Source organism: Pseudopipra pipra, chromosome 1 (genome assembly GCF_036250125.1).
Source record: "Pseudopipra pipra isolate bDixPip1 chromosome 1, bDixPip1.hap1, whole genome shotgun sequence".
Taxonomy (NCBI): Eukaryota; Metazoa; Chordata; class Aves; order Passeriformes; family Pipridae; genus Pseudopipra; species Pseudopipra pipra.
This window is the reverse complement of record NC_087549.1, coordinates 50148806-50163551: the sequence shown is the minus strand read 5'-3', so window position 1 is coordinate 50163551 and position 14746 is coordinate 50148806. Positions and strand designations below refer to the sequence as shown.

General features: G+C 39.3%; 1 protein-coding gene across 8 annotated transcripts in view; it reads left to right on the top strand.

Moving 5' to 3' along the window:
* DLGAP1 (DLG associated protein 1) overlaps positions 1-14746 on the top strand; it is a 414143-nt gene that overhangs the window by 261214 nt on the left and 138183 nt on the right. For 7 of the 8 annotated variants that reach the window (XM_064656132.1, XM_064656077.1, XM_064656121.1 and 4 more), the window contains one exon: positions 11522-12547. In XM_064656132.1, the coding sequence (XP_064512202.1) occupies positions 11594-12547 (954 nt within the window). In that variant the 5' untranslated portion in view covers positions 11522-11593. Of the gene's footprint in view, positions 1-4307; positions 4515-11521; positions 12548-14746 lie in introns of all 8 variants that reach the window. The other variant, XM_064656082.1, reaches the window with a different exon arrangement.

Genomic DNA, 14746 nt, shown 5'->3' with positions numbered 1-14746 from the left:
CCACTAAGACACTTTTTCATTAGTTTCTGAGGCTGACAAGAGGTGTTCAGGGGTGGTACCATTCAGATAGAGCTACCAATTGAAAGCCAAGATGGGAGACCATCTCCAAGCATAGTGATTCTGGTGCTTGTATGTTTTTGTAGCATTCACTTTTCTTGGACTTAGAATATAATGTACTTGAAAGAACATTTTTCAAGGAAATCAATCTCTATTTTTGCTAAATGAGGTCTAGGTTTGTGAGTAAGACTGAAGCTGTAGAGAGTCTCATAAAACTATGCTTCATTAAATTAAAATGAGTGCTTCGAGTGAAATGAGTGAATTGAGTGATTTTTTACGGAGCAAGAAATATTTAACACAGTCTTTCACTTAATTTCTAAATAGTAAAGAGTAAAAAGCTCTGAGACACTTTTAATCATGAGATTTGCTGATTAAGACCATCAAAATCATATAATCACACAATCACACTGTCACTGCCATCATAGAAATCAAAGTATGGATTCTCAGGTATCATGTGCCTTGAGTGCACTGTAGTGCACAGGACTAAGCAAAGCCATTTCCCTGGCTTGACAGTAAATATTGTTCTTTCAATATATGTGTAGAAAAACTCTAGAGATCATGAAAACCTGTAGCTTGGGCAACAATTTACTGTGACACCTGTCACAAAATTGCCATGCTACAGAATTTCAGAACACTAAAAAACTGGTAGAAAATGAGTTATTGACCCATGCAGATGGGGTTTGTGTAATGTTGGTTCAAGGTCTGACACAGATTAGCATTTTCCATTAGATCACTGTCAGTCACTAGTTCCTATAGTGGCTCCTTTGCTTAGTCACCCTGGTGTCCTTGCAAAGAGGATCAGGATCTTCTTTTAGTACAAGGATGTCCATTTTCAATATGTGACCACATTGTGGAGCATGAATTTATTTGACTTTGACAGGAGAAGTCCATTGGAGATGTTGTATGTAGGTTTTATCTGCTGATCACCTCATTCCTACTAGAAAAATAAACCTTTGACATTCATAACTGACTGGGTTTCAGAAATCTAGATACATACCTGATATCTCCATATGGGTATTAGTCATTTAATTTTATATGTTTTATGCCACTTTGATAGGCTCTCTATTTTTACCAGATGTCAGTGCTGTAGGAATGTGTGACCTGTCCCTTGTACTTGCTTCCTTTTATTATCTGAGATATATAAGACACCCATATCCCACTGATTATCTGCAATTGATAGAAGGTAGTGACTGTAATACTTTCATTTTAAGAAATCTTCTATGAAGAAATTAAGCAAAATATCTCTAGAGTTGCAAACTTAGGTGCAACAGTAGGGTACTTAAAAGAGAGCAACCCAGGTAAGTATGTGTTAACCTCATTCCAAATTTTCAGTTTCCTTCCTTTTGATTCCCTTTTGCTGTTTCTCCAGATGAAATGGCATTCTAAAAATTCTGTAAGTTCTGCTTAAAAAATATTAAGATCATAAAGTTCATCATCCCAGAGACTGAAAAGGATAAAATGCGACATCTAAATTTGTGTATGAGGTGTATGCTTCAACACTGCCTATATGACATTTATGAAATGATTCAATTTAGTATATTTTCTTACATGCATATTATACAGATGTAATAATCTGGTTGTTCTCTTTCTGGGAAAAGAAAATGTCCTTTGGCAGTTCTGAATTTGCAGTGAAATTCACAACAGGCTCTCCAAACAAGGCGCTATACCTTATTGAGTCAGAGAGACTTGGTGTCCTAGACCACAGGAAAGGCATAAGAAGTCTAATTGCACAGTATATTATTACTCACTGAAGAAGATCAGAATTTGTTTTTGAAGTTGACTGTTAATTGTGCGCAAAAATAAGGAGAGTGGAAGAGCAGATAATCACAGTTTAGTATTTCTTTTTGTAGCCCCAAGATCTTTGCATGCAATCCTGCATATTGCCAGTCACATTCCTAAGAGGATTGAAAAAATCAGACTATTCGTTTCAAAATTTTGCTGACATATTACTGCTACAATTCTTGTAATGTATTTAGATATGACTCAGAGATTAATTATGTGTTAGGTTACTTCAGTGACTACAGTTTTCGTGACAATCTTAGTGGAGAATCAACTTGCTATTAGCCACAGAAATTAGGAGAAGAAAAGAAAGCCAAACCCAAAACTTTAAGGCACATAATATCCTGGTACTAACTGCCACAGTTGCTCACCAGAAGCACATGAATGAAAAAAGTTGTCAAATGTAAATGTGAAACTTCTCACCACAAGTATATGCGAACTAAAGATTGTTGGATGCAGACAGAAAAAAAAATACACACCAATTTTTATTACGTCATTGGTGGGATGTCTCGTTTTCTTCTGTATGCGTACCATTCACAAGGGTCTCCTCACAGATCAGCTAGAGTTTAATTACATTTTTTCTCCCAGTAACTCCCACTTATTGATCTGCCCATGTACTTGGAATGAGTTGATGTTACTGGCCAAAACATTTCCCTTATGATTCCCAGTCCACTGCTCAAGATTAAATTATGTTGTAAATATCACTTGCCTGGTGTGATTGCTGACATGGAAGCAAAAATTAGACATTCTCTTGAGAGTTTTACCCAAGGCACTGAAATATCCATATTACATGACAAAATGTATTAAGAAGATAATTTGAGACCTCATTTTCTTCTGAACACCTTTAATAAAATATGTGGATAGGTGCATTTTAGAATATGTATCCTTTTATTGATGTCTAGATTTTCATTAATGTGATGTAATGTAACAGAAAGGCCAAACATAATGACTGCAAAATATCAAGACCTTTGGGATAAAGCAATGTGCTACATGAGGAACATGTGGAAGTGTGATTCTCAGCATAAACGTATCTTCCACTTGTTTGTAAAAGTTTGAGTATTAGGGAGAGGAATTTCTCTGGGAACATTCCGTGGTGTGGGAGTAAATAAATAAGCAAATTCTGAGAATCTTTGAGTTCACCGTGGAAATTAGAACCTCTTTTTGTTTGCCACAGAGCATAAAATGAGATCACAACTACACACAGTACTGCTAAAAAACATCATTTACGTCCTCTCTCAGTTCAAACAGTAACACAGCATTTCTTTGAAAAGACTGCTACAATCTGAAATATAAGTACCAATATCGTGTGCTTCGATTTGTGCGCATGGTTAAATACCCTCCTGACTCAAAGCTCTACATACATAACATTATGTATTTACATTGCCTTCCACTTGTGTCCCAGCCATTTGGTTTCTGGACCTGGCATACACCTGAGGATTCAGGACTGTCCTCTGACTCAGTGAATGGTATCTTAGAAGAACCACATTCATCAAAAAATAAAAAAAAAATCAACATTTCTCGCTGCTTAGTTTCTGAACAGACAAGGTTATTAGACTCAAGGTCCTGTGGACCTGATGGTGCTTAGTTAGCATGTCTCTTGTAGTAATTAACTCTGTAATTTCTCTCTTTGAGAAAAGAAGAATTCCCTTTAGTTGAGCAGGACTAGGTTAGAGACCGTGGAGTCAAACTTGACATCCACAAGTCCATAGACCCTGATGGGATGCATCCACAAGTGTTGAGGGAACTGGCGGACATCATTGCTAAACTACTCTCAATTGTCTTAGAAAGATCGTGGCAGTCAGGAAAAGTACTTGAGGACTGGAAGAAAGCAAATGTCACCCCAGCCTTAAAAAAGGGAAAGAAGGAGGACCCAAGCAACTACAGGCCAGTCAGCCTGTGGTGTGTTAGCCCTGGTTGGATGCCAGGTGCCCACCTCTCTTCTATCACTCCCCTTTGCAACTGGACCAGGGAGAGAAAAATTAAAGGCTCATAATCACAGGGACAGATCACAAACTGATTACCATAATGGGCAAAACAGACTCAACTTGGGGAAATAATTGAATTTATTACCAGTCAAAATCAGAGCAGGATGATGAGAAGTAAAACAAATCTTAAAAACACCTTCCCTCCACCCTCCCCTCCTTCCTGGGCTCTACCTCCTCACCGTCAGTGGCACAGGGAGTTGAGAAGGGGGTTACACTCTATTCATCACACTTCATCACACTTTCTGCTGCTGTTCAGGGAGAGGAATCCTTCCTCTGCTCCAGTGTGAGGTCTCTCCCACATGAGACAGTTCTCTGTGAACTTCTCCAGCATGAGTCCTTCCCATGGGCAACAGTTCTTCACAAACTGCTCCAATGTGGGTCACTCTTCCACAGTCGTTCAAGAAGAGCCTGCTGAAATAGGGGTCCACCCCAGGGTCACAAATTGTACAAGGAAACCTGCTTTAGCATGGGCTCCTCTCTTCACAGGTCCACAGGTCCCTGCCAGGAGCCTGCTCCAGTCGGCCTTCCCATGGGGTCACAGTGCCTTTCTTCAGGCATCAACCTGCTCAGTTGTGGGTCTCCTCCACCGGCTGAAGGTGGATCTCTGCACTCCCATTAACCTCCATGGACTGCAGGAGGACAGCTTGCTTCACCATGGTCTTCACCATGGGCTGCAGGGGAATCTCAACTCTGGTACCTGAAGCACCTCCTCTCCTATTTTCTCCACTGGCCTTGGTGTCTGCAGAATTGTTCCTCTCACATATTCTCAACTCCTCTGTTCTCTGGTCACAATTACATCTGCACAATAAGTTGGTTTTTTTCCCCCTCCTGAATGTTATCACAGAGGTGTTACTACCATCACCAGTAGGTTCAGCCTTGGCCAGCGGTGGGTCTGTCCTGGATCCAGCTGGTATTGGCTTTGTCGGACATGGGGTGAGCTTCTAGCAGCTTCTCACAGAAGCCATCCTTGTAGTCCCCCCTGCTACCAAAACCTGGTCATGCAAACCCAATACACCACCACTCCTCAAGCCTTGGAAAGGTGGTGGAGCAGCTCATCCTGAAGGCCATCTCTAAGCATGAGGAAGACAAAGAAGTGATTAGGAGTAGTCAGCATGAATTCATCAAAGGGAAATTGTGCTTAGCCAAAATGATTGCCTTCTATGATGGAACAACTGACTGGATAGATGAAGGGAGAGCAGTAGATGTTGTCTACCTGGACTTCAGCATGGCTTATGACACTGTCTCCCATGATATCCTCATAGACAGGCTAAGGAAGTGCAGGCTGGACCAGTGGATTGAGAACTGTCTGAATGGCAGATCTCAGAGGTTCATGATCAGTGATATAGGGCCTAGTTTGAGGCCTATCACTAGCAGTGTCCCCCAAGGGTCAAAACTGGGTCCAGTATTGTCTAACATTCATCAATTACTTGCATGAAGCGGTAGATGCCTCCTCAGCAAGTTCACTGATGAAACAAAGCTGTGAGGAGTGGCCAATAGCCCAGAGTGATGTGCAGCCCTTCAGAGGAACCTTGGCATGTTGGAGAGATGGGCAGAGGAAAACATTCTGAAATTCCACAAAGGCAAGTGCAGGGTCCTGCACCTGTGGAATAATGATGCCAGACACCAGTACAGGTTGGGGACTGGCCTGCTGGGAAGTAGCTCTGTGGAGAAAGAGTCCCAACTCTGGGAGTCCCAACGGACAACAAGCTGTCCATGAGCCAGCAGTGTGCCCCTGTTACCAAGAAGGCCAGTGATCTGCTGAGGTGCATTAGGAAGGCCATTGTCAGTAGGGCAAAGGAGGTGATCCTTTCCCTCTGCTCAGCCCTGGTGAGGCCCCATCTGGAGTGCTGTGTCCAGTTCTGGGTGTCTCAGTACCAGAGAGACGTGGAGCTTCTGGAGCAGGTCCAGCAGGGGGCTACAGGGATGATTAAGAGAATGGAGCATCTCACTTATGAGGAAAGCCTGAGAGAGTTGGGCCTGTTCGGCTTCACAAAGAGACAACAGAGAAGGGACCTCATCAATGGAAACAAGTATCTGAAGGGAGGATGCCAAGAGGATGGAGCCAGGCTCTGCTCGATGGTGCCAAGCAATAGGACAAGAGGCAACTGGCAGAAACTGATGTTCAGGAAGTTCCACCTGAATATAAGGAAGAACATTATTGTGGAATGACTAAGCACTGGACTAGATTGCCCAGAGATCAAGTGGTGTCTCCCTCACTGGAGATATTCAAAAGCTGTCTGAACACATCCTGAGTAATATGATCTAGGGCACTCTGCCTGTGTCTCATACGTATCTTATTTGAATATTTTTATAGTTAAGTTATACACCTTGATATAGTAGAATATATCATTATAGAATTGTTTGGGTTGCAAGGGACCTTAGAAATCATCTAGTTACACCCTCCCTGCACCTTGCACTAGAGCACACTGCTCAAAGCCCCATCCAACCTGGCCTTGAACACTTCCAGGCTAGATGGGTCATTCAAGCTTCTCTGGGCAACCTGTTCCAATGTCTTACCACAGGCACAGTGAAGAATTTCTTCCTAATATCTAATCTAGACTTGCTCCTCTTCAGTTTGAAGCCATTCCCCTATTGTGCTATCATTACATGCCCTTGTATAAAGTCCCTCTCCAACACACTTGTAGGCCCCCTTTAGATACTGGAAGGAGCTCTAAGGTCTCTCCAGAGCCTTCTTGTCTCCAGGCTGAACAACACCAACTTTCTCAGGCTTTGCTCATAGGAGAGGAGCTCCAGCCCTCTGAGGATCTTTGTGGCCTCCTCTGGTCTCGCTCCAAGAGGTCCACATCCTTCTAATATCAGTTATCTTAGCAGTTATTGAGCTTAAACTTTACATTACGCATTATATTGTGCATATGACAGTTTGCTTTGCTCTAGGTCTTGAACTGCTATAACATAATCAAATTATTGAAAAAAAAAGTATGAGCGTTGTCTCTTCATAATTAGCCTATAAAATGTATGTCAATTATGAAGTTTTGTAAGTTGCTAATGGCCATAAACCCTTTTTATTATATTAGTAATTTTGATTTATTAATTATCTATTTTGTACTACCTGCTACATTCATCTATATTATCTACATACTCTGTACATACCTATGTACACATTATTTAAGTGGAAAGACTTGTTATCTGATTGATTTCACAGCTTCCTTTAAAAATGTTAGAAACATAATTCTGTAGTCTCGTGAGATAAAGTTGGAGGGGCTCTGTGGCATATCAGTAAATCTTTTATAGAACAGAAGTTTGCACATTTATCTAACAGAAAGAACATATTTCTTGAACATGTGCTTTATGTATAAACTTGAAACAATACAGACAATATAGTTAAATGAAATTTGTAAAAGAATAGGTAGTTTCTGCATTCAGGTTTTGTTATTTTGCATTCATTTTCACTTTAATTACATAGGATTTAAATAGGTATTTTTCTAGCCACTAGGCTATTCCAGCAAATTGTTGTGCATTAGGGACACTTCATTAACAACAAGGATGAATATATTCATACCCTTCCTACCCAGGGCATCCTTAAGAAAACAAAAGCAAATGTAACATGAATGTTGAAAGTAATAAGCATTCTTCAGCCTTATAATGCTGTATCTATTTAACATCTCATTTATCCTATGCCATCGAGTAGTTTTGGTCTGCTGTCTGTAGAATTACTATTTCCACTGTTTATTACTATGTTCATCGATTGTCTTAATTTATTTAATGAGTAATTAAATGTTCTTATTTTGGCCAAAAAATAACAATACAATAAAAGTCTTAATCAGCTTCCTCTCAGCTATTCATGGCATGATCAGATAGCCCTGTCTCCAGCTGTTAATGTCACTAAACATTGATGTATAGGTTCAGCCAACACAATTATGGAAAATTATGCATATTCTTTGAAAAATACTAATGAAATCAGAGACTGTAGGATGGGACTTTTGTGCAGAGGAACTGTCCACTAAATATTTAAGAAAAGCAACACTCCTTTCTTCAATATTCAGAATATTATACTTATTCTTTCCCTCCTGGAAGGTGCACTATGGTGTCGCGGAGTATCTATCGTAGCTGTTAGGTTTGGCCGATAGAAAAGCACACACACATATATACACACGCTGCACAAGGAGTTGAGACAAGTGCTGTCTGTTGCCTCAGCGCAGCAGCATCCTTTATTAGGACAACTAGCCCACATTTTTTCACACACTTTTTGTAAATAATATAATTTCTACAGAACACCACCACCATGCACCTGCACCATGAACATAGCCAACATTTTCGTCCTTGTACATTTTATCCTCCCTAAACCTACTTATCACCTTTCCAGTTAACTCCCCACTTCTCAAGGCTGCACTGTTCATGGGAATGGTTAATAAGCTTCTCTGCTCTCACGGGAACAGTCTTATGCCATCCAATATATTGTGCTTGTCTAGGGGTTCAACTTCTAGGGGCTTAACGGGCCTAGTGCTTCCCCCCACACTATGGTACATGATTGTTTAGGGTTTTTTTCCTACTTCATAGCAGTAATACTGTTAAGGTAAAATGAAGCTATATTCGACTACATGCTCATGTTTTTAATCACAATTGACGTGATAAAATAGATGTTTTCAGTGTTGTAACAGCAGGGAAAAAAAAGAAAAAAAACCTCTTTTAATGCATCCAGCAATCTAGGATTTGGGAATAAAGAGGTTTTACTCTGAATTGCAATTTCTCCCATGTTTTGGAACCTTTACTGTCACTCCTTTTGGTTACACAGATTTGTTGCTCCCTTTTGGTTTTGGTTTGGTTTTTCTATCACTCTGTGGTCTTTCTTTCTTTTTTTGTTTCTTCTTTTCTTCCTCCCCTTTTGAATCTGCTTTTTCTTAACCCTATGATCTTTTGCTTTCACAAGCATATTTTCTCTGTTATTCTCTGTATCTGTTCATCTGATTCCTTTTGGGCAGATCATCCTCTCTATCTTCTGCTTTTTTCTCTGGTACTTCCTCATAGAAGATTCATTGACAGCTCAGACTCAAAATAGGTGTAGAACTATATGTATCTTTTCTCCTAAACGTTTCGATCCTACTTGCCATCCAAGCTCATATAGCAGTGCTTAGCCAAGCTTCCTCCACAATTTTTTGAAAGCCTGTCGCTGTCACTCTATATAGACAAATGTAACTTTTTCTCTTTTTACCACTTCTTGCACATCCTCCTTAGCATCCATATTGCCAGTCCATCCAAAACACAGCTGGTAACATGGCTGTTCCCATTGGTCAAACCATAGTTATATCTTTTAAACTCATCTTTAGCTTCAAGATGTTCCACAATATTCTGTCCCAGCAGATCAAGTGTTTCCTCATCCCAGCCATTTTGCTCTATAAGACTACATATTCTAAATAATTCCATGACATCTCCTATGCCTGCGATGGCTTCACTATGCTATAAATTATCGGTTCTTTTGGTTCTTTGTTTACATATACTCTTTTTCCACAGTGCACAAAAATGAAAATTTCATAGTCACTCAGATAATGAAAAAATGAAAATAAATCACTGTGTTTGGGCATGTCCCAGTTTATTGAACTATTTAAGGAAAGATTCTAATTTTTTTTTATCTTATATAACACACTAATCTATTGCTTTAAGAGAACTTATCAATCATCTTAAGGACAGTTGAATGATAGTAAATGGATTTAAATAAAACTTAACTGGCTGAAGCTTTGTTTTCGTAAGCCTTGATGTGCGAAAGATATTCATAGATACCAGGGACTGGAGTATTTTGATTTGGTCTCTGTATCCTTCAGAAATATTCTTCATGATGACATATTTTTGTTCAAGTCATATTTTCAATTACCTGAGTAATGAATCTACTACTACATCCTTTTGGATGTTTCTTGATTACAATCTAATAGATCACATTTTTAAAACAGTTGGTAGGGATATAAAATGCTCTTTGGAAGTGCTAAGTATTGTCACTACAGTAAAATTGACAAGTCCAGTTCTCTGAATATATTATTTTTGTGCTTTCAAAGGTGCCTTTAGCCCTTCTCCTCTTAAGGTAAACCAGTTAGCCTCTCCTTTCGGAATATTTCAAGAGCCTTTTGCAGTATTTTGAAAACTCTTTTTTTTTGGAATTAAAGGTCTCTTGAGAAGGAACATTTTCTGCATTGCAGGGATCCGGTGAGGGGAAATGAAATGCAGGACATCCAGATTAGCTTTGAAGCATTTTGAAAAAAAATCCTCTTTGGCTCACCACAGATTCAGAAGAAAATATAAAATATGTTCTGATGAAATGCAGAGCATGCTTTTCCAGACTGACATTAACTAAATGCTATTTTAGAAAACTTCATTGTTGCCAATTTGTCAGTAGGTACAATGTCTACAACCTGTTAAAACGTGAACTTTAGCAGAGAGAACACTGGAGGAACATAGTGGAAACCTGATTGCTATGGATGTTTATTGGTTCTACAAGAGAGATCTCAAGAGTTACATTTCCAAAAGCATTTTGTGATTAGGGGTGCTGGAAAAGAATAAAGTAGCTGAGTGACTGCCACTGCCCTCTTAAGAGGACATCCTCTAAGTCCTCTGCCCTTCAGGAGCTGAGACAGCACCTCGAGACTGTTTTGGCACATCTGAAACCCATAATTTATACATTAGTAGCTCAGAGGTTACAGTAGCAGTTGCATACAGACTTTTGCTAGTGTTGAGGACTGAAATAAGAGCATCTGGCCTCAGAGTGGTTATTATATCACTTGGGATGAAGATTTCCATTTTCAACTTGTTGTAATCAATATTCTATAGCATTTTGAGTCACTTCAGGGACAAATAACTGCAATCAAGAATTAAGTGTTGAAATCTCTTACATTGTTATTGCCATGTGGAAGTTGTGGCTATACCAGTTCCTCTATATGGTAGAAGCAGGTAGGGATATTTGAACACTGCTTAGTACACTGAAAATCTATGGAGAATTAAACTAAGTCATGCATTAGCAGAATAAGATGATTTTTTTTTGTGAATATTAAATATTAATATATTCATTAATATATTAATAATAGCAAATATTAAATACAACCCTCCAAATATATAGGTTATTAAATAGTTAGTTTGGTTTCATTTTGGCAGTTAGTGTAATGCATTGTTATTTTATTCTTAATTTGAAAATAACTTACAGAAATAACGTATTAATATTGTCTTGCGATGCTTACAGTCTGGGCAAACAATATGCACATTGAGTAAAACTGCACTCAAGTCATGAAAAATATGCATTTAAGTCAGAGAAATATTTCCCAGTAATTTCACCATGCTTTGTGTGTGGCCTAAGAAGTCCAGAAAGTGTTCCATTAAGGACATGATCTTTTTTAATGCATCCATTTGGCCCTGAAAACATGCAGATGAGCAGTTAAGACATCCTGGAAGGCCCCTGTCCTTGAATGTTTTCAGGACTGAGGTTTTAGAGTACAGGTGATGATACTTATCTTACTTTTTGTATCAGGAAAATTTTCTTTCATCTGCTTTCCAGCTAATGGAACAAGATAATTTTTCTTGTATACTATTTTGGTATCCCTATCACTATGTTGGACATGGGAAATATTAAGCGATAAAAAGAATCAGAAAATGTTTATTCCAACTATTTTTGCAATAAGAAACAAAGAATGCTAAACATACACATGCTGTTTATTGTCTTAGCTTGAATATCTTATGGCCTCTGTTGTATTTCATTCTTTTAGGCCTTTCTCTGAGATCTGCCTGTTGCACAGCCATACGTATTAGATGACTTTGGGACTTGCTTTCCATCAACGATGAAGGGATTGTCTAGCAGCCGTAGTCATCATCATGGGGTTGCCTGTGACTCTCCATGTGACAGTCTGCCACACCACCAGGACAGGAAGCCATATTTGTTAAACCCAGTGGACCCCCATCCTGCAGACCACCCTTACTACACTCAAAGGAACTCTTTTCAGGCAGAGTGCATGGTGCCCTACAATGATCAGATTGCCAGCAGCACATTTCCCAGGAGGCATTATAGTTCCCACCATGAACTCAAGGACGAGTGTGCTCTGGTTCCCCATGGAACTGCCAACAAGACCAATCGCATTCCTGCCAACCTTTTGGACCAGTTTGAGCGGCAGCTGCCTCTGAATCGGGATGGCTACCACACTCTGCAGTACAAACGAACTGCCATGGAGCACCGCAGTGACAGCCCGGGGAGGATCCGGCACCTGGTTCATTCTGTCCAAAAGCTCTTTACCAAGTCCCATTCACTGGAGGGACCATCCAAGGGGAATGTCAATGGGGGGAAAGCAAGCCCAGAAGAGTCACAGACAATGAGGTATGGGAAGCGCAGCAAGAGTAAAGAAAGGCGATCAGAAGGTAAGCCCAGATCCAATGCATCAGGATGGTGGAGTTCAGATGACAACTTGGACAATGATGTTTGCATTTATCATGGTCCCAGTGGGGTCATGACCATGGGAAGATGCCCTGATCGTTCTTCTTCCCAATACTTTATGGAAGCCTATAACACTATTAGCGAACATACTGTGAAGTCCTCCAGAAGCAATAACGATGTCAAATGCTCTACCTGTGCAAACCTGCCTGTGAATTTGGACTCCCAGTTAATGAAGAAAAGCTCTTGGTCCTCTACATTAACCGTGAGCAGAGCCCGTGAAGTTTACCAGAAAGCATCAGTTAACATGGACCAGACAGTGGTGAAGGCAGAGACGTGTCAACAGGAACGGTCATGTCAGTACCTCCAGGTACAGTGTGGAGAACTGATTGCTGTTAACTGTGCTCTGCCTTGTTTCAGGTGTTTGTGGGGGATAGAGGTTTGCTCTGATGTCTCAACTTTACCCAGAAGTAACTGATCAACAAACAAGTGGTACTGCTGCTGAAATTAAAAATAAATCAACTTTTTCTTTTTTTCTTTTTTTTTTTTTTTTTTTGCCAGCATTCAGTATTTCAAACAGTTCATGTTAGAACAGGATTATTTTTTTTCATGTGAGAAAAATAAGACCTTTCTGTGTACTTTTTGAATTTATAAGGCTGTCACAGTAGGGGTATAGGGAATTTGATGTTGTAGTGCTTGCATTTAGCATTACAATGTCAATTAACTGAATGTTACCAGGATACAAATTCTTTGATTTCTGTAATTTTGAGATTTGCCTTCATTTACTGCTCATTTTTTTATGAAAGCTTTTGAGACCCTTTTGAGAAACTTCAGGGTACCTGAGTACTTTCTCCAGCAGGAAAACAGCATACTTTTCTTTTAGACATAGAATATAAATTCTCTTAAAACAGTTATTGTAACGTGTCCAGATTTGTTTATTGGGCTATTCCTCTTTTTCATGGCTTTGAGTCAAAAATAAAAAATCAAAAGGTTGAAATTATTGCTTGTTCTGATTATACACTTTAGGAGTACATCACCTACTCCCTCACAAGCTGTTTGCAGTTAATACAGCGTCACTATTTTTCACCAGTATTGTATCTTTAAATGTCAAGAATCAGATGTCTCCTCTTGGAGCTATCACACTGCCGGTGAATGTTTGTGGCAGGAACATGGATCAGAAAATATTAAAACTGTTTCATTCTTAGGAGAGCTGTGGATAGCTTTTATGCACTTTAAATGAAGCACTTATGGCACATCTAAGTGTGTGTGTAAGATGGAACAACGTCGCACAGAGAAGAGAGAAGACCATGAGGAAAAAAGAGGTTTGCTAAGATGATTTGGTTTCATTTTAATGTAGTGGGACTCTTGTCTATCTGTATAGAAACTGTAGCGAGATCTCTCATATGGTTGCTTGAATGAGACAGTCAGCTTCCACATTCTGTTTTTTAAGTCAGTATGCAGACAAAGCGTAGGACTGAGGCATCCGCATTTAAAAATTGATATTAAAAGGTTTTATGGAGTGGCATGCAAAATAATTTTGATAGCCAGCCTCTGGGATTCTAATTTTTAAATGTAAATGAATGGATATGTATATTTTATATTAATTGTTAGGAGGGTGGGGTGGGGGAAGAGGAGGCAATACAAATGCTCAGAGTGTGTTTACAGATCTGTGTATGGACTGCAGAGGGAAAGGGGTTTCAAAATAGCCTCAGGCTGCAACCTTTTGAGCTTTGGGGTTTCTTTTTATTAAGTCTCTTTTGTCTGAATTTTGTGGGTGAGAAGAAATCATAACTTTAGTCTTGATTGCTGTGGTTACTTTGGACTCTGAGATTTCTTTTGTTGATGTTTTTGTTTACTCCTTCAGTCTTCCTCTTGGTCTCAGATAAAATAGCTGACAATTCAGTATGTGACCAGATGGCTAGAAAAGAGTGAAAAACTGTGCCAGCATCAGCTTTAAATGAACACCTCCATAGGGACCTTTAGATAATGTTTAGCTGACAGGAATAGACTCCTGAAGTGGAATTAGAGGACATTATCTGTGTCTGTATGAAAATACGTCCAACAATTGTCAAGGGTAAGAATAACTAAATTCTCACTTAGAATAACTAAATTCTCGCTGTGTTTCCCATCCTTACTGGTAGTTTCATTTTGGTTTTCACTTAATTTTGTTTCATTTTTTTTAATGATATGTCATTATAAAAACAAGGGAAATATAACAGGTTTGAAATTGTTGGGGTTTTTTAAAGGAAAATCTTATCCAAGCATCAGTTAACATTGGAAGTAATATTCAAAGAGTACAGTAGATTCAAGGAAGCGAGTCAGGATTATTCTTCACTCTTGGCAGCTTGAAAGGATGAAAAATGCATATAGGTATTAAAAGAGTCAGTCTATTTTGAATGCATCCCATTGCTTTTCTCTTCACTGTATCACTTATCTTTTTACACTACAAGCCCTTTGGGGCTTGGACTTTGTTCCCTTTTGTATTTCTACAATGGGGCACAGGACCTAACTGAGGCCTTTTAGCTGTCCTGCAATATAAATGTGTATTAACAGCAGCAGAGTACTAGTC